Source organism: Ranitomeya imitator, chromosome 2 (assembly GCF_032444005.1).
Source record: "Ranitomeya imitator isolate aRanImi1 chromosome 2, aRanImi1.pri, whole genome shotgun sequence".
In the NCBI taxonomy this organism is placed as follows: domain Eukaryota; kingdom Metazoa; phylum Chordata; class Amphibia; order Anura; family Dendrobatidae; genus Ranitomeya; species Ranitomeya imitator.
Window position 1 is genome coordinate 54376451 of NC_091283.1, and position 20931 is coordinate 54397381.

Consider the following 20931-nt stretch of genomic DNA (forward strand, 5'->3'; position numbering starts at 1 on the left):
ACTAAGGCTACGTTCAGACTAGCGTTGTGCGCCGCTGCGTCGGCGACGCGACGCACCGAAAAACGCGGCAAAACGCACGCAAAAACGCTGCGTTTTGCGACGCGTGCGTCGTTTTTTGCCGAAAATTGGACGCAAGAAAAATGCAACTTGTTGCGTTTTCTTGGTCCGACGCTTGCGGCAAAAAAGACGCATTTGCCGCAAAACGCAACAAGCAAAAACGCATGCGTCCCCCATGTTAAACATAGGGGCGCATGACACGTGCGTCGCCGCTGCGTCGCCCGACGCGGTGCCGACGCACACTAGCACAACGCTAGTCTGAACGTACCCTAACACATTTGTTATCCTCACAAATCTGTACAATAAATGTATGCTATAATTTATGATTATCACTTTACAATGGAAACAACAAAAAAAGGGGAAAAAACTTTTTTCTGCGAAATTTCCCGCAAATTATATATATATATATGTATATATATGTATATATATATATATATATATATATATATATATATATATATATATATATACACACACACACACACGATTACAGGGGTATTTTAATCCTTAATATCACCTTTTTGAGGGATGTGGGACTAGGGACCCATATTCTAACACTTTGAGGTCAATCCTCCAGAAATTCAAAAAGTTTATGGACACCTTCAGGGGCATTTTTGTGTACTCACGTGCATGTATTTAGTGTTTTAAAAAAAAATTGCCATTGGTTTCGTGAAAAGTTTTGCACCATTTGCCACCTCTAGACTCTACACTGCATTCTATCGCTGGCTGCAAAGCGAGTTAGTAAGTGAGCTCGCTCTGACAGAGAGTGTGCAACTCCATTACCTGTCTTTTTCTGAGCTGCTTTTAGCTCCTTTATGACCGTGTTAAAATTCAGCTCTCTTCAATGTGATCTATAGTCATAAATCAGCAGATAAAAAGAGCTAGGGAGTCTCCATCAGAATTATCTCACTGACCAATTCTTAGTTCATTTCATTATACAGCCAACAATGTGATGGGAAACATACAACCTTAAAACACAAAATTTTGTCAAATTTTTAATGAAACTAATAATAAAAAAAAAATGGTTTCTAATCTACAATTTAGGTTACAAAAAAAACAGCGTCCACATCTTTTAACTTTTATCAATTAATACACGGTAATGGTAGGATACCCCTTTAGAGCAGGCGATATTAAACCTCTTATTAGCCAAATATAGGCCATTAGAAAATACACCGGTAAAGCGTTGCCGCAATTGCATAGCACAGGATGAAAGCTGTATAATGTCCGGCCAACTCAGCCAGGAGAACAGTATATAGCGGATCATCCCCACATCCCATTAGGATAAATGGCCATTATACACAGTCTGCCCTACACTATATAGACAGGTGAACACTTACCGTAGGAGGAAGATGGAGACCAGGTAACCCCAAATATTCTATTAAAGCAGTCACACATTTTTCTGATTTTCGTTGCCCTAGGTCGATAGTTCCCCAGCTGCTGTATATCCCACCGCAGACTCGCCAACGTACGCCAGGGCACACACAGAGAATGGCATATAACCCCCGTAGATTAACACAGCGGCCCCGTCAGCATTTCAGAAAAGCTGCTCGCAAACATCCACCATTGTCCAGCACGGGCTGGGTTTAATGAAGCAAAAGCAAAATCCCTTGTTTAAAGCTTTGGGGTGAGGGAGAAGGGGACAGGCATCTAGACAAAACTGCAGCGCTAGTCTATCTACTGCGGATCATTTCACAAATGTGTGGACAGGTCAGTGAAAGGTGGTGGCAGATAAGTCAAGGGGAACAGACGCCTGCTTTGGAATCATGCACAAATGTGTCTCCTAAGTTTGGGTACGTTTTTCCTCCAATTAATTTATCTTTACAGGTCAAAAATTCTGTGCAGACATAATATGTTTATAGTGGCCAGATTGCCATTTTTGTGATACACAACTACAAGTGCCCTGTTACGTCCTAGAGGTAAATCTGTCTTCTAAAAATCATCATTATAAAATAAAAAAAACACATCATACTCACCTGATTCCCGAATGCGCCTGTTCCAATGCTTCCCCATGCCGCAACATTCTCTGTACTTTCCTGCAGCGGATTCCATACTCTCTAGTCATATGACTACTGCAGCTAGTGACTGAGCGGGATGGGACCAGGAAGCATTATAATGAGAGTACCAGGGAATCAGTAAAATGACTGATTTCTTTTCGATTTTATATCCTTTTAACCTTTTTTTTTTTCTTACCCTTTTCTATTGTCGGACATCCTCTCTGATGAAGAGCAAGAACTCAGGAACAGATTGGTATATCTGATTTGGCACATATACCATATACATGAGTACAACACCATAACCATCATCAGTACATGAATGCATCACTAGAAGCACCATCAGTACATGAATACAGCACCAGAACCATAATCAGTTCATGAATACAGTGAAGAAAAGAGGAGGATGTCCAGCTTCACGATGAGCAAGATGTGGAATACAAAAAATACCCTATAACGCACTTCAGGTGCATAGCACCCTTAATCAAGAACTATCAACAAATCAAGAACTATCAACAGTACATGAACACAGCATCAGAACCACCATCTGTAAATGGATACACCAGAACCACCATTATCATAAATATATTATTATTTCGCTTTACATGTGAAAGGGGCAAATATAGACAAGTACAAAAAACATGAGCACCAGAATCCAGAATATAGCCTCAGAATCACCATTAGTTCATGAATACAGCATCAGAACAATCAGTAACATAGTAACATAGTTAGTAAGGCCGAAAAAAGACATTTGTCCATCCAGTTCAGCCTATATTCCATCATAATAAATCCCCAGATCTACGTCCTTCTACAGAACCTAATTGTATGATACAATATTGTTCTGCTCCAGGAAGACATCCAGGCCTCTCTTGAACCCCTCGACTGAGTTCGCCATCACCACCTCCTCAGGCAAGCAATTCCAGATTCTCACTGCCCTAACAGTAAAGAATCCTCTTCTATGTTGGTGGAAAAACCTTCTCTCCTCCAGACGCAAAGAATGCCCCCTTGTGCCCGTCACCTTCCTTGGTATAAACAGATCCTCAGCGAGATATTTGTATTGTCCCCTTATATACTTATACATGGTTATTAGATCGCCCCTCAGTCGTTTTTTTTCTAGACTAAATAATCCTAATTTCGCTAATCTATCTGGGTATTGTAGTTCTCCCATCCCCTTTATTAATTTTGTTGCCCTCCTTTGTACTCTCTCTAGTTCCATTATATCCTTCCTGAGCACCGGTGCCCAAAACTGGACACAGTACTCCATGTGCGGTCTAACTAGGGATTTGTACAGAGGCAGTATAATGCTCTCATCATGTGTATCCAGACCTCTTTTAATGCACCCCATGATCCTGTTTGCCTTGGCAGCTGCTGCCTGGCACTGGCTGCTCCAGGTAAGTTTATCATTAACAGGTCCCAATACTGACCCCTGCGGTACCCCACTGGTCACAGCGACCCAGTTAGAGACTATACCATTTATAACCACCCTCTGCTTTCCATCACTAAGCCAGTTACTAACCCATTTACACACATTTTCCCCCAGACCAAGCATTCTCATTTTGTGTACCAACCTCTTGTGCGGCACGGTATCAAACGCTTTGGAAAAATCGAGATATACCACGTCCAATGACTCACCGTGGTCCAGCCTATAGCTTACCTCTTCATAAAAACTGATTAGATTGGTTTGACAGGAGCGATTTCTCATAAACCCATGCTGATATGGAGTTAAACAGTTATTCTCATTGAGATAATCCAGTACATGAATACAGTATCAGAACTATCAAGAGTACTGGAATATAGAACCAAATCTTAGTACATCGATCAATTGTAATGTTATGTCAGCCCACACCATATATCTTTGCATCACAAATCTACAACTTCCAGTATGTCCTTAAAAACTAAAAGAAGATATTGGGAGTTGTTATCAGTCATCTGACTGCTGTCATTACAGGAACCACAGTATTGATGTATTACATGCAAACAGTATCAAAAACAAACATTTAAACCCAGGTATCTTATAGATGACGTCTTCTGATTGGAGTCGCTCTCTTTCTTTTCTTCTCCATCTTGTCCAGCTGCCATAACTTTTCACATCCACAACTCTCTGCAGACTTCTGTCTTCTTCAGTCTTCCGCAGCATATTATGACAGCCTCTGTAAAAATAAGTGTCATAATACTGAACCCTGTATTAAAAATTCTGCCCATATTGTGCCGCTGAATATACTGCCACTCACTATTCTGTCTGCACAAAATATGACCCCAACAGTCCCTTTTATGGTGCCTCTTCACTGTCCTTGCCTATAAAGTACGACCTCTACACTGTCCTCCCTCATGAACTATAAATTCTAAACTCTCTGTCCTTATGAGCTATAATTATTATACATTTTTATAGCGCCATTTATTCCATGGCGCTTTACATGTGAATACGGGGCAAATATAGACAAATACATTAAACATGAGCAAAAAACAAGGCACATAGGTACATAAGGACGGAGGACCCTGCCCGCGAGGGCTCACAGTCTGCAGGGGATGGGTGATGAAACACTAGGAGAGGGTAGGGCAGGTTGTGCGGCGGTTCAGTAAGTTCAGGATCACTGCAGGCTGTAGGCTTGTCGGAAGAGGTGAGTCTTCAGGTTCTTTTTGAAGGTTTCTATGGTAGGCGAGAGTCTGATGTGTTGGGGTAGAGAGTTCCAGAGTATGGGAGAAGCACGGGAGAAGTCTTGGATGCGGTTGTGCGAAGAAGAGATGAGAGGGGAGTAGAGAAGGAGGTCTTGAGAGGATCGGAGATTGCGTGTAGGTAGGTACCGGGAGACCATGTCACAGATGTATGGAGGAGACAGGTTGTGGATGTCTTTGGATGTCACTGTGAGGGTTTTGAACTGGAGTCTCTGGGCGATAGGAAGACAGTGAAGGGCTTGACATAGGGGAGAGGCTGGGGAATAGCGGGGAGACAGGTAAATTAGTCAGGCAGCAGAGTGTAGGATGGATTGGAGTGGTACCAGAGTGCTAGAGGGGAGTCCAGAGAGTAGGAGGTTGCAGTAGTCGAGGCGGGAGATGATAATGGCATGCACTAGCGTTTTTGCGGTGTCGCAATCAAGGAAAGCACGGATCCGGGAAATATTTTTGAGTTTGGGACGGCAGGAGGAGGCAAGGGCTTGGATATGTGGCTTGAAAGAGAGGGCAGAGTCGAGGATCACCCCGAGGCACCGGGCGTGTGTGACTGGGGATAGTGAGCAGCCATTGACATTGATGGATAGGTCTGGTGGAGGGGTAGAGTGAGATGGGGGAAATATGATGAATTCTGTTTTGTCCATGTTCAGTTGTAGAAAGCGAGCAGAAAAGAAGGCTGAAATAGCAGACAGTGCGGGATTTTGGTAAGTAAGGAGGTGAGGTCAGGTCCGGATAGGTAGAGCTGCGTGTCATCAGCATAGAGATGGTACTGCATACCGTGGGATTCTATGAACTGTCCCAGGCCGAAAGTGTAGATGGAGAAGAGTAGGGGTCCTAGAACTGAGCCTTGAGGAACACCGACTGACAAGGGGCGAAGTGAGGAGGTGGTGTGGGGGAGGGAGACACAATGTTCGGTCTGTCAGATATGACGAGATCCAGGATAGGGCCAAGTCTGTGATGCCAATAGATGAGAGGATTTGTAGCAGAAGGGAGTGGTCCACAGTGTCGAAGGCAGAAGACAGGTCCAGGAGAAGGAGGACAGAGTAGTGTCGCTTGCTCCTTGCAGTTGGTAGGTCATTGGTGACTTTAGTTTGGGCAGTTTCAGTTGAGTGATGGGAACGGAAGCCAGATTGTAACCGATCAAAGAGGGAGCAGGAGGAGAGGTGGGAGGACAGTTCAAGATGGACGTGTTGCTCCAGCAATTTGGAGGCATAAGGGAGAATAGGTGATAGGCGATAGCTAGACACAGAAAATGGGTCGAGGGAGGGCTTTTTGAGGATGGGTGTGATCTTGGCATGCTTGAAGGATGAGGGGAAGACACCTGTTGTGAGTGAGAGGTTAAGAGGTGCGTTAGGGTTGGGATGAAGACCGTGGAAAGGTTAGAGATGAGGTGGGACGGGAGCGAGTCGAGCATGCAGGTGGTGAGGTGTGATCTTGACAGGAGGGTGGAGAGCTGATCTGTCATGGTGGAGAAGCTGGTTTTGGAGGAGCAGGGTAGAGCAGCTAAGAGGGGCAGTGAGCGCTGTGGGCCAAAGCTTTCTCTGATCATATCGATCTTCTATTTAAAGAAAGAGGCAAAGTCTTCAGCAGAAATGAGGGGCCAGTTTCCATCTCCACACTTTATACCTCTACCTCTCCATTACCCTTTTCACACTTTGATCCCACACTACTCCCACAAGCTGCCCTTTTCTATACTGCGCCCCCTCACATACTTCTTCACCCTCTAGCCCGCCAAGAGGTGACATGTTCATCTCGCCTCATAGCAGAAGCGGCCCTGTTACAGAGAGATTATGACGAGTAAGTATGGCTGACAATGTTGAGTAAAAAGGAAAGTTGAGATTTCTGCAATAACTCCGACGCTCTGGTCTGTACTCGCTCCTTCCCTTGCGTAAACCAAAAGGATTAAGGAGTCTCCAATTATAACAATAGGGATTGTGGCTGCATCATTGTGTGATGTCGGATCACAAGTTGAAAAAAAAAAAGTTTATCCAGTAGCGAAGTAAATCCTATTTCTCGTTGCTGTCGACCTACAACAAGCCTTATTTGGCCTGAATGGGGCCCTGCATGTTTTTCCTTGGTGTGGGGTAAACCAAGTGTTATCTATAGGAAAAGCATTATAAATTCTGTCCTTGTCACAACAGCCTCATGCAACCTGTAAACTAAGCAATGGTCTCAAGTAGTACCCTCTCATTAGCCCGTACACATGCTCGATCATCGCTGCCCCTCCTCCGCTGGGTCCGGCCTCCACACTGAAGATATTCGCTCACCATGTACTGGAATGTGCTAAACTCGTACATAAGGCTCATACGCTGCAATACAAATGTTTATTCTTAGATGGATCCAAACGTAATGTAAAAGTTATTTCAGGACAGACTCGGCTGCAACAATATGGGAACACTACGGAATACCAGTAGACTCGAATGGTAATGGCATTGTCTGGTTTGTCTCCCAATCTGAAGAAGCAGCTGCATAGTGTCTCTTTCTCTGAAAGTCCCAGGCTGTCTATATTATCCAGAAAACCTACTGATTTGAAGACTATGTTACACCTTTGCACAAAACGGAACAGAAAAACGAAATTCTTAAATAAAAAAGGGGTGAACACAGCTTTGGGGATAGGCGGCAAGAAGTGGGTTTATACACAGATCTCAAGGGCGGAGAGATGGGGATCTATCTACAGTGTCAAGGAAGACCTAGGAAAAGAGGAAAGCACATGAAGAGAAAATAAATGCAGGATAGAAGCTGCTCTGATAAATGACCCAATAAAGACAGCTGCACACATATCCCATCCAGCCTATATTACTTGGAGGGGCAATCCTACAAGAAAAAAAAAAAATCAGAAACTTGGATCAGGCTGCAAACACCATATTCGAGGGTCTGCAAATGAAGAAATGAAGATTGCTTACAAACTTAGAGACATTTTATTAACTAAAGCTAATCACAAACATATGTAAAAAAAAATCCCAAGTCAAGAGATTTTCAATGAAATTCTGATCAATTTATAGACTGGAATCCTTTCTAACAAAAAATAAAATTGTCCAAAGAAGGCAACGCTAAATCTTCCTTAGATATTCAGGAATGGATGGTCATTGAAAAATGTATCATGGAAAGAAAGTAAAATGATAAAAAGAATCTGTCAAAAGGTCAAGAGTGGCCAGCTTTTGCTCTTACTTCATCGCCACTGTGCCCGAGTATTGTGTAATTTTTATTTTGTAAATGTGCCAAACAGATTTAGGCCGGCTCATTTAGTGCTAATTTTAGGGTCTTTACAAGTGGGCGTTGCTCACATGGTAATAATGCAAAGCAGCCTAAAGACACGCCGCGGAGGATCCTGTAGGTCTTTATCCACACCTTTTTGTAAAGACCTTAAAAATGAACATTCAATAAAAAGACCAATATCTCTGGAACCATATGGCAGATTTTGAAAATAAATAGTGAAGGGAGCAGTAGGAAGAATATGAGAAAAAAAAACTGTCAGCATTTGACCTGGTGAAAGGTTCTGTAAGTACAGTGCTGCTCCCCGTTATTGGTACCCCTTCATTTTTTTTCATAGACTGCACAATATCTTCAGAAATAAATGGAAATGATCAAAAGTTATATCCTCAGGATTGTTTAATTAGTCGTCCAAAGTAATGCAACAATAAAACATTGAAATTGCAACAGGTAAGTTGAAAAACAATGAAGAAAAATAATAAAGAGCATGTGCAGCAGTAAAGGCACTCCTCAATAATACTTAGTGGTTGCACACCCTTTGGCATTGATGACAGCCTCCAAATGTTTCCTGTAGCCATCTATAAGCTTCTTGCACTTTTCAGCTGGTATTTTCTACCACTCTTCCTTTGCAGTTTGTTCAAGCTCTTTAATTTTTATAGGATTCTTTTTCCCAATTGCAGATTTCAGCTGTCCCCAAAAGGTTTTCAATGGGATTTTAAAACAGTCCATTTTTCTTTTTCAACCATTCCTGTGTACTTTTGGATGTGTGCTTTGGGGTCATTGTCTTGCTGGAGGACCCATGATCTTCGACTCTTTTTACTGTGTAGGACATTTTGCTCTAAAACCTCTTGATAATTCTGATTTTATGATTCCTGTGATACGGTAAAGTCCTCTAGCAGCAAAGCAACCCCACAGCATTATGGATCCTTCACCATGCTTAACTGTTGGTAGGGTGTTCTTTTCCTTATGTTTCATTGCGCTGTCTGTGTAAACAAACCGTTGCTTTGTGTTACCAAAAAGCTCTATTTAATCTGTCCGCAGAACTCTTTCCCAGGATTGTGGTTTGTCAAGGGAGTCTTGGGAAAGATCAGCTGTGCCTTTTTATGGCTTTTTTCTTCAGCAATGGTTTCTTCCTTAGCTTTCACCCACAAAGCTCTGCTTGGTTTAGTATGTAGCTTAGGATTGGCCTTGCGATGTTTGACGTGGTGTTTTTTTTCCACCATTCGCACCAACCTTCGAAGACATCTCGTCAATTTTCCTCTTATTCCCACTTCCACGGAGGTTCTTGACAGTAGCATGGTTGGCAAACTGCTACATTGCACAGTTTGAAACTGGGATACCAAGGTCTTTGGAGATGGCCTTATACCCTTTGGAAGTCTTGTATTTGCTAATAGCAGTTCTGATGTCCTCAGACAGCTCCTTTGTCTTCACCATTGTGACAAAGGAACATGACCTACCATTTGGCTTTTTAAAACACTGATGGTATCACTCATTGGCTATTTCTTGCACATGGGCACCGACAATTGTCATTTACCACAGGCAAGTCAAAATGTGTTTCCTTACTAATGTAATGTAAAGAGTGCCAATATCAGGGTCACGGCAAGCTTTGTTTTGCCATTTTTCCCCTCCCATTGTTTTTTTTATGTTAAATTGTTTACCATTTGCTCTTTTATATATAACATGAGTGTTCTATACCAAAAAAAACCAGCTGTTTCACTTGATTACTTTTTTTTTTTTTAGGAGATATTCCACATTATGTACTTTCACTTCACGGGTGCCAAGAAGGATGAGCAGGACTGTAAGATTTATACATCTTATCTTTACAGAAGCATTTGTAACCGATTCTCCAGTCTTGGGCACAGCTTGGTTCTGCACACCATATGGCTAATACCAGCAAGAAATTTGTATCATGGACAACAACATTTGATATTAATTGTAGTTTGTTTTATTTATGGTTTAACCCCTTCATGACTGGAGGTATTTTCATTTTTTCCTCCCCTTCTTCCCAGAGTCATATTTTTTTTATTTTTCAATCAAAATGGCCATGTGAGGGCTTATTTTTTTGCGAGTCGAGTTTCAACGACACCATTGGTTTTAACATATTGTGTACTAGAAAATGTTCACTAAATGCTAAAACTGACCTGCCGTTATGATTCTCCAGATCATTCCGAGTTCATAAATAAAAAAGAACCTATACAGGTTCGGTGTCTAAGTGGTGAAAAAAAAAATCCAAAATTTGTTAGCCAAAATTTGCGCCATTTTCCAATACCCATAGCGTCTTCAATTTTCATGATCTCGGGTTGGGTGAGGGCATATCTTTTGCACACCGTGCTGACGTTTTTAAATTATACCATTTTGGTACAGATATGATCTTTTGATTGCCCGTTATTGCATTTTTTATACAATGTTGCGGTGACCAAAAACACCAACGTAATTCTGGAGTTTTGACCTCGTTACATCGTTTAGCGATCGGGTAAATTTTTTTTATATTGATAGATCGGGCAATTCTGAATGCGGTGATACCAAATATGTGCATGTTTTATTTTTTTATTGTTTTATTTTGAATGGGGGTGATTTGAACTTGCTTTTTTTTTTATATATATATATTTTTTTTTTTACTTTTCACATGCTTCAATAGTCTCTATGGGAGGCTAGAAGCTGTCATAACCCGATCAGCTCTGCTACATACAGGGGATCATCAGCGCCTGTATGTAGCAGAATTGCTATGAGCGCTGACCAGGCATCGCGCACTATACTTCCAGTGGTGGCTGTAATTACTCCCTGGCACGTTTGACAGCCTGATCTGCAAGTGCCAGGCGTCGCTTGCAACTGCTGCTTATAGTACAGTGAGCGCTGACTGTAGCAGCTTCCTGAAGAAATTGGTAATTTTCCTCAAAATATCTGTGCTGCAGTGTAATGCCATTTACCTACAGATTAGTCCCAGTGTTTGTTTTTTTTTGTTTTGTTTTTTTAAACGGGCAGAATAGTAGTCCCCACTCTGTAAAATACCCCAAAATATAATACACATTAATCAGTAAGCAATAAGTATAATGCAGCATATGTACGGTACTCACATTCTGCCATCTGCAATTTACTAATAATCTAAGCATTTCTGTAATACGAGTGGGTTGTGTGTTCACATGCATGTTCAGCTCAAAATCATATATTAAATTTGCTATGGAATTATCCAGCTGCCGGACAAATGACATGCTACAATGGAGAATAAATTGTTGGTTTATTGAAAACACGTTTCAGTCGCTCAGTCTACACACAAATGGCAGAAGTGTATTAATTAACTGGTAACTTGCTTGCAGAGATGCATTTCCTTGCTAGCAGACTGGAGGTGTGACCACCACTAAGAACAGTCAAAAGAAGTTAGTAATCTGGAATCTTGCTTGCAGAATGGAAAATAAAGTAGGTTAAGCTTAAAAATAGCATTGATCGTAAAATGGAGTTAGAACAATTGAGGAGCAACATGGAAACATGATTCTTCAGGTCAGCATAGTTACAGCAATATCCAAAACAATTTTTCTTCCACGCAGTATATTTTACATTTATTTCAATAATTAACATGACACCATTACTTGTTTTTTGAATTTTTTAAAAAGTTTTAATTAAAGCAATAAAAAAAATACACATCTGATATCCCAATAATTAGGACATCCCCCCCCCTCTACGTTACAGAACAAGCCTCCCAAAAGACATTCACTAGTAAAGATTAATCTCCTGTTATGTTTAATCTAAGGGAGTGGAGGTAATTGTGGACAGCCATTTTATATGCAATATATACTAGCGATTGTTAATGTATAAATGATGTTCTGTGCCGAGGTGTTGTGTACAGAAGTCCTTAATTCAGGCATAAATCCACATTACACTTCTCAGCATCAGTAGTAGTGTCTCACAAGTCACCCTCTTAGATATTAATCACTAAAAAAAAAAAAAATTAAAGGGATATTCCCACTTTCAAAAATGTGTATTGTTGCGGAAAGCTTGCAAGTATCAGCAATTTTAAGATTCACTGCTTGTCAAAATTTATTCTTGCAATATTAATAGTTCCGCTTTCAACCTGTTGCCTTGGAGACCGTCCTCCTTGCTAGACAGCAGAAAATGTGCAGTGCTTACAAGTGCTCTTATTTTGAGCTTGTAAGCACTATTGTGAAACTGAAGCGCAGTTACCTGCTACTCCTGACCAGCCTCAGCGCAGTACTTACAAGCAAGGAGAGCAGCAGTGGTCGATATCTAAGGGATCAGACTTGTAAACAAAAGTAATCTCAAGAACAGCTACAAATTTTAAACAAGCAGTAAATTGCAGGAGTGCTTGCACTATCCAAAAATATGCTTCTTTGAAGAGGTTTCAATGGGATCTCTGTTTTTGAAGAAGATGATGGTTCTATTATGAGCTGCTCCTTTGGATAGGTCATCAATATCTGATCAGTCTGACACTGTGCACCCCAGGAATCAGTTACCAGATCCAGTGGTGGCTGGATGTAAACAGAGAACAATGCAATAATGGCAAATCATCTCCTCTTGAATTACAGCTAATCTGCAGTACCCTGCAGCAGTCACTACACATTGAATGGTGCTGTGCTCCCCTCCATCTGTTCAAGGTTTACAACCAGCCACAGCAGGATCTGATAACAGCCCATGGAGGAAATGAAGTAGCATTCCCACATGCCTGTTGGGAACCATCATGCATGTGTCCTATTCATTAAATAAGCACACATGCCGAATATGTGCCGACCGTGCACACCATTCTGACAGGTACGAGTTGTGGCTGGAAGCAGTCAAAACGTGGTCTGGGCTGGATGGAGAATAAAAAGGGAAAGTGAATGACTCCATTCCAAGAGAGAAAATCAGGCTTTCCCCATTAGGGTATATAAACCATTATTCCCTAAATATACATGATGAAACTTTTGTAACAGCCCCTGTATTTACAGACGTGATCTCATTTGACAAGATGGTGTGATAACTAAGTAGCTCTTACCTCCCAAATTGGGATGAGAGTGATGAACAACGCTCATAGCACCCCAGAGTTCCCAACAAATCTAGTCATAGATCCCTGGAGTTTAATGGAATCTAGAACATATGGCTGATAAGACTCAGACTACCCCAAACGTTACCAGTCCGCCGGGCCAGAGACGGTCACGTTTTGCAGCGATATCTTCCAAAGATCATTTTCCACAAATGCCATCTCTTCTGCCTGAGAAAGAATAGAAGACTGTCATTGTACAGGCAAGACGTTACAAAGTAGACATGTATCTCTAAAGCACAACATGATTTGTCATCTGCAGTTGTGTACATACATCGTAGTTACTGTCGGGGTCTTATTCAGCCAGATCCAACATCCTCTTGCTGGGCAGCAGTGAAAAGACCCCAGTTCTTATTTGCACCCTCGTCACCTCCTTGCAAATTAAATTCTCGCAAGAAGGTAATTAAGATGCAAGCAATTGTTCTGCACAGAGTACACAGGTGTTGTATCGGGCATTGCTGGCGCATGTCACTCACCCATTTTTTCTGGGGTGCCCCACTCCTACATGGCTTGCAGGGTTTCATCTTCAGCTAAATGCAGCCTCTGCCCTTCAGGCCACAGCCATGGAGAGGATGGGACTCTAAACGAGAGCAAATGTTAACTAGAATCAATCGTAATTCAGACAGTATAATATCACTCCAGAAGTCCATTGCATCTTTCTGCAAGGTTAAGGCTGTGTGCACACGTTGCGGTTTTTTCCGATAAAAACGCTATAAAACTGCATACAATAAGCATCCCATCATTTAGAATGAATTCCGCATGTTTTGTGCACATGATGCTTTTTTTGTCCGCGAAAAAAAACGCATCGCGGTAAAAAACGCAGCATGTTCATAAATTTTCCGTTTTTTTTTTTTGCGGATTTCCCACTACAAAATGCATTGGGAAGTGTCCGGAAAAAAAGCGGCAAAAACGCGTGCTTTTTTTTTTGCGGATTTCTTGCAGAAAATGTCCGGTTTTTCTCAGGAATTTTCTGCGAGAAATCCTGAACGTGTGCACATAGCCTTAGGAAGACTTCTCAGCCATGCACTGCACCCCGAGAAATAAAACATCCAAAATGGCCTCCTCAGTGAGGAAGAGGACCGAAGCTCTAGCACCAGCTATTGGGGTGGGTAGCATCTTAAGTCAATATCAACCCTTGGTCTGTCTCTAGAAGGATGTCTCTAAAAGGATAACAGCAAATATTACAGCAGAAATATGCCAGAAATGAGCCAGAAGTGAACAGAAGGCAAGACTAACCACTGTTAATAAATGGACTAAATTTCTTTCCCTTTCCGCCACACTTATTCTCATCATGCTGACATACGCTCTAACAGTTTTGGCTCCATTACTCCTCACTCTCCTTCGCTATCCTCAAACCCCAGCACCCTCTAACCAAGTAATAATCTCTCCTTCCCTCCTGCCTCCCCACCTGACCTCCTCCGCTGACCTGCTCCTCAACCTCAGATCTCTCCTAATAAAAACACAAAACAAGTCGCCCACTCTCCTTCTCCCACCTGCTCTGTCTCTCTGTGCTTCTCCTCACTGCTGGCGACATATCTCCCAACCCTGGGCCCCCACAGCTCATACCTCCTATATCTTCCCCCTCCTATCGCTCCCAACCCAATATAAACACCCAAAATCTTGCCAACCTCAAACCCGTGCCCATGACGCCAATCCCCCTGCGCCCTCTCTCTGAATCACTATGGAATGCCAGCTCCATCTGCAATAAACTCCACGTGATTCACAACCTCTTTACCTCTCGTAATCTTTTCTTTCTGGGCATCACCGAAACATGGCTGACACCATCTGACACAGCCTCCCCTGCTGTACTATGTTACGGTGGCCTCCACTTCTCCACCATGTTTGCTGCCAGGGCGAGGAGTGTGGGTGGAGTGGGCCTTCTCCTTTCTTCCAACTGTACCTTTAACCCAATCCCACCTCTACCCTCCCCTCTTTTGAAGTCCACTCTGTCCGCATCTACTCCCCCTACAACCTCCAAATGGCCATCATATACCGACCTCCGGGCCCGACTACTGCCTTTATTGACCAATTCTCCACCTGGCTCCTTCACTTTCTGTCTGCTAACATTCCCACCATCATCATAGGTGATTTCAACATCCCCATTGACACCCACCAGTCAGCAGCCTCCAAACTCCTGTCCCTTACTTAATCCTTTGGACTTACTCAGTGGTCCTCCTCAGCCACCCACACATTAGACCTGGTCTTCACCCGTTTATGCTCGCTAACTTCATAACCTCCCCTCTCCCTCTATCTGACCACCATCTACTCACTTTCTCATCCCCGTCCTCCTCACCTGTCACCCATGTCCAGCACCATGCGCACCCACGCAGTAACCTCGCACACAGACTCCCACACACTCTCTGAATATCCTACCACTGTCCTCTATATCCTCACTCCACGACAGACAGTGCCACTGCTTTCTACAATGCCACTCTTGCATCAGCTATTGACACGGTCGCTCCTGTCATGCATAGCAGAGTGCGACGAACCAATAGACAACCCTGGCACAATAACATCACTAAAAAGCTTCGGCAAGTATCCAGAATTGCAGAACGGCGTTGGAACACATTCGCAAGATGATTTCACTGCACTCAAACAAGCAACATTGTCATTCAAATCAGCTCTCACCTCTGCTAAAAAGGCCTACTTCACAACCCTCGTATCTTCCTTATCCCACAACCCCAAACAGTTGTTCAAACACTTAACTCCCTCCTCCGCCCACCACTGCCCTGTCTGAGTTCCCTAATCGTTGCCGAGGACTTTGCCACGCACTTCAAAAATAAGATAGACCATACAAGGCAAGTCTTTGTCATCCAACCACAACCCCTTTGTATGAGAGACCAATGCTCAAACCCCATAACTTCACTCTCCAAAATCTCTGAAGGGGAGCTTGCTCATCTTTTCCTCAAATCACACCTCACCACTTGTGCACTTGACCCCATCCCATCCCACCTCCTCCCCAACCTCACCACCACACTAATCCCATCCCTAACCCATCTCTTCAACCTATCACTAACTTCTGGTACCTTCCCCTCTGCCTTTAAACATGCCACAATCACACCTATCCTCAAAAATGCATCCCTTGTCCGAAGCAGTATGTCCAGCTATCGCCCCATATCTTTGCTCCCAAACTCTTTGAGCAGCACGTCCATGCTGAACTTTTTTCTTTTTATTTTTTTATATAGCGCTAACATATTCCGCAGCGCTTTACAGTTTGCACACATTATCATCACTGTCCCCGATTGGGCTCACAATCTAGAATTCCTATCAGTATGTCTTTGGAATGTGGGAGGAAACCGGAGTGCCCGGAGGAAACCCACGCAAACACGGAGAGAACATACAAACTCTTTGCAGATGTTGTCCTGGGTGGGATTAGAACCCAGGACCCCAGCGCTGCAAGGCTGTAGTGCTAACCACTGCGCCACCGTGCTGCCCAACTTTCCTCTCACTTTGCATCGAACTCTCTTCGACAACCTACAATCTGGCTTCTGTCCCCACCACTCCACTGAGACTGCCTTGACCAAAATTACTAACGACTTACTTACAGCCAAAGCTAACAGACAATTCTCCCAGACCTGTCCTCTGCATTCGACACAGTTGACCACTGCCTCCTACTACAGATCCTCTCTTCCTTTGGGGTCAAAGACCTTGCCCTATCTTGGATCTCCTCATACCTTGCCAACCGCACATTAAGGCTGTGTGCACACGTTGCGTTTTTTTCGCGTTTTTCCCCCGATAAAAACGCCATAAAACCGCAAAAAAAAAAAAAAAAAAAAAAAAAAAACACGCATCGCGTTAAAAAACGCATGTTCATTAATTTTGCGTTTTTTTTCGGATTTCCCACTACAAAATGCATTGGGAAGTGTCCGGAAAAAACCGTGGCAAAAACGCATGCGGTTTTCTTGCAGATTTCTTGCAGAAAATGTCCGGTTTTTCTCAGGAATTTTCTGCGAGAAATCCTGAACGTGTGCACATAGCCTTAGCGTTTCCTACTCCTATACTACCTCTTCATCTCGCCCCCTCTTTGTTGGAGTCCCCCAAGGCTCTGTCCTAGGACCCATACTCTTCTCAATCTATACACATGGCCTGGGACAACTCACAAGGTCCTATGGCTTCCAGTACCATCTATATGCCGATGACACTCAGATCTACCTCTCTGGCCCAGATGTCACCTCTCTGCTCTCCAGAATCCCAGAGTGTTTATCGGCCATATCCTCCTCCTCTCGCTTCCTCAAGCTCAATGTGGACAAATCTGAACTCATTATCTTTCCTCCATCACGCATATCTTCCCTACCTGTTCTATCTATCAAAATAAATGAAATCACTTTCCCCTGTCCCCAAAATCTGCTGCCTCGGAGTAACCCTTGATTCTGCCCTGTCCTTCAAACCGCACATCCAAGCTCTCGCCACAACCTGTCGCCTCCAGCTCAAAAATATTTCCAGAATCCGTCCTTTCCTCAACCCACACTCTACCAAAATGCTCGTGCATGCCCTAATCATCTCCCGCCTCGACTACTGCAACATACTCCTCTGTGGCCTACCTTCTAACACTCACCCCTCCAGTCCATCCTTGCTGCCCGACTAATTAATCTCTCTCCTTGCTACACTCCTGCTTCCCCTCTTTGCAAATCCCTTCACTGGCTCCCAATTTCCCAGCGTATCCAGTTTAAATTACTAACACCAGAGGCGTAGCTAGAGCTTTTGCCGCCCGGGGCTGTTCCCGAGTTTGGCGCCCCCCCCCCCCCCCCGGCTCAATACACACAAAGGTTACCAAAAACGGTTTTCCTGTTTTGTAGAACTTAAACTGGGCCTAATGGTGTCACCCCCACATGCCACACCTGTGACTTAATACCACCACACCATGACCAGGCCACATAGTGACCGAATAATACTACATACAAGGGACAAATACCACAACACCATTTCCAGACCACATGTTACCACCACATAGTGACTGAATACTACAATACTGATCAGTAATAAAAAAAAAAAAACACAATACTATCACCATAAGTGCCAGTATTCACAGGAGATCTGTACTTAGTATGCAGTGTCTGTGTAGAGGTAATACAGAGATCACTGGTGACATTATACACAGGACCTCTATATAGTATACAGTGTATAGTGTCAGTGTATAGGTAACACTGACTCACCAGTGACGTCTCTAGGTGAAGTCCTTCATCTTTCATCCAGCACAGACCGCCATCATTCCTTCCAGCCAGGACTCGTTTCTGCAGGAAATAACACAGTTATCTCGAGCTCCGCTTGCAGAACACATTACTTAATTTTTCACAACTTCTACATTACATCACATGAAGAAAAAAAGGTGATATAGTGTCACTCTGCACAGTAACAGGACCGCTCCCCCATTTAAAACAGTATACTCAAAAAATAAAATAAATACATCACTGCAGTAATAATATCCCTTAATTAGCCCCTATGGTAATAATATTCCCCACCCTGGCCCCGTTTCTCATTCCTGGCTCCAGCCATATGTTCTCGCATCCTGCCCTCATAAGTATCCATTCTACCCCATATGATCTCCACATCCTGCCCCACCAGCCTCCATCGTATCCGTCCTGCCCCATGATCCAATCCTGCCCCGTGTCTCCAATCATGCCCCGTATCTACATTCTGCCCATGCCTCAAGTCCTGCCCCCAGTGTGTCCAGCATATTACCCCCATGTTGTCCAGCAATCTGCCCCAGTGTGTCCAGCATATTACCCCCATGTTGTCCAGCAATCTGCCCCAGTGTGTCCAGCATATTACCCCCAGTGTGTCCAGCAATCTGCCCCAGTATGTCCAGCACTGCCCCCAGTGTGTCCAGCAATCTGCCCCAGTGTCCAGCCTTTCCCCAGTGTGTCCAGCAGTCTGCCCCAGTGTGTCCAGCATATTACCCCCAGTGTCCAGCATTGCCCCAGTGTGTCCAGCATATTACCCCCAGTGTGTCCAGCAATCTGCCCCAGTGTCCAGCATTGCCCCAGTGTGTCCAGAAGTCTGCCCCAGGGTCTCCAGCATTGCCTCAATGTGTCCAGAAATCTGCCCCAGGGTCTCCAGTATTGCCCCAGTGTGTCCAGCAATCTGCCCCATGGTCTCCTGTATTGCCCCAGTGTGTCCAGCATTCTGCCCCATGGTCTCCAGTATTGCCCCGGTGTATCCAGCAATCTGCCCCATGGTCTCCTGTATTGCCCCAGTGTGTCCAGCATTCTGCCCCATGGTCTCCAGTATTGCCCCAGTGTGTCCAGCAATCTGCCCCATGGTCTCCTGTATTGCCCCAGTGTGTCCAGCAATCTGCCCCATGGTCTCCTGTATTGCCCCAGTGTGTCCAGCATTGCCCCAGCCCCAGACAGTCAGACAAAGAAAAAAAAAAAAAAAAAAAGTAAAATCCTCACCTCTCCCGTTCCTAGCGCAGGTCCGGTGCAGTCAGCGTCTCTCCGGCTCTGCAACGCTCAGGACAGAGGCAGAGCGGCGCGCACAGTAGTGACGTCATCGCGCCCTCTGCTCTGAGACGTCGCAGAGTCAGAGGACGCTGCAGCTGCCGGCGCCGCAGGAACCAGGAGAGGTGAGTATAGAGCGGGGGGCGGGGTCCGGTGGTGGGGGGAGCTGGCCCTGGTCGTGGCGGCGGACGGCGCCGCCCGAAGATTTAAAGGGGCGTCTTTTTTTTTTTTTTTTCTTCTTCTCCTGCAGCGCCGGCCGCCCCCCGCATTGTGCCGCCCGGGGCGGACCGCCCCCCCCGCACCCTCTTCCTACGCCACTGACCTACAAAGCCATCCATAACCTTTCTCCTCCGTATATTTCCACACTAATCTCTCAATATCTTCCCTCACGTAATCTCCGGTCCTGCCAAGACCACCCCTTTCCTCCACGCTTATTGGCTCCTCACCCAATCGCCTCCAAGACTTCTCCCGATTATCCCCCATCCTCTGGAATGCAGTGCCCCAACATGTCTGGTTATCCACTACTTTTGGATCCTTCAAAAGAAACCTGAAAACCCATCTCTTCAAAGAAGCTTACAACCTGTAATTACCACACGGCCACCTCAACACCATCGGAGCTACTGCAACCCTCAACCTACTCTCTCCTTCCCCATAATCCTGTAGAATGTAAGCCCGCAAGGGCAGGGTCCTCTTCCCTCTGTACCAGTCTGTTATTGTTAGTTTTGTTTACTGTAAGTGATATTTGTATTTTGATGTAACCCCTTCTCATGTACAGCACCATGGAATTAATGGTGCTATATAAATCAATAATAACCCTACAAAGGGTCACATCACATGACTTATGATACAGCCAAACCTGGATCTACATTTGCAGGCAGATGTTTCGGGTTCTCAGGTTCCCATCAGTGCAGAGTAAGAGACAGGTGCTATCAAAACACTCCTAAAGCCTGCCGCGAAAAGTCATCTGCTGTCCCAACAGACCCACCAAAAATGCCCACTTATTTTTAAAATGAGACGTTGAGTTAGTCAAAATAACTATTCCCTTGAGACTACGGTACATGTAAAAAAACAAGTAAAATAATAAGCCCTCTGCTCTTTCTCACCAAGATGGCTGAACTGATGCAAAGTGACCCATGATGCTGACAAGTGTTTAGTAGGAAAGTCTGATGACTGTCACCTCTCCTGACAAGTTTACTTTAGTAAATACTTGTATTCCTTGCAAAAAGATTCTGAATTATGTTCTTTCAACTCTGTATTGGCAGTTCTTCCCATTTATGGAGAAGGGGAGAAACATGACAACTGGGTGTTACCACTCCCCCCTCCTTTTGTCAAGGGGGTGTGCCTGGTAACATCACCTTGTTAATTTAAAATATAATATCCTGATATCACTCCTCCATCCACATTTTTCCTGATGGAGGAGCTATAGTTGGCGCTCTGGCGTGTCGAGAGTACAGATATCCCATCACTATATTTAGTGCCGCAGGTAGTCTGTGCTATCTGGAGACATCAGGGAGGGGACGCACGGCAGGATATCCTAATT

At 44.1% G+C, this 20931-nt stretch overlaps 1 protein-coding gene and 1 long non-coding RNA gene across 3 annotated transcripts in view; both read right to left on the reverse strand.

Annotated features, from left to right (window-relative positions):
* PRX (periaxin) overlaps positions 1-1543 on the reverse strand; it is a 67881-nt gene extending 66338 nt beyond the window's left edge. The window contains exon 1 of the mRNA XM_069746750.1: positions 1395-1543. Coding sequence (XP_069602851.1) covers positions 1395-1452 — 58 coding nt within the window. The 5' untranslated portion in view covers positions 1453-1543. The remainder of the gene's footprint in view (positions 1-1394) is intronic.
* A 9600-nt stretch (positions 1544-11143) lies between these two features.
* The window catches only part of LOC138661819 (uncharacterized), a 33660-nt gene continuing 23872 nt past the window's right edge, over positions 11144-20931 (reverse strand). The window contains exons 3-5 of one of the 2 annotated variants that reach the window (XR_011317965.1): positions 18108-18185; positions 13431-13534; positions 11144-13125 (exon numbers count right to left, since the gene is read on the reverse strand). This is a non-coding gene — a long non-coding RNA (uncharacterized lncRNA). The remainder of the gene's footprint in view (positions 13126-13430; positions 13535-18107; positions 18186-20931) is intronic. The other variant, XR_011317964.1, reaches the window with a different exon arrangement.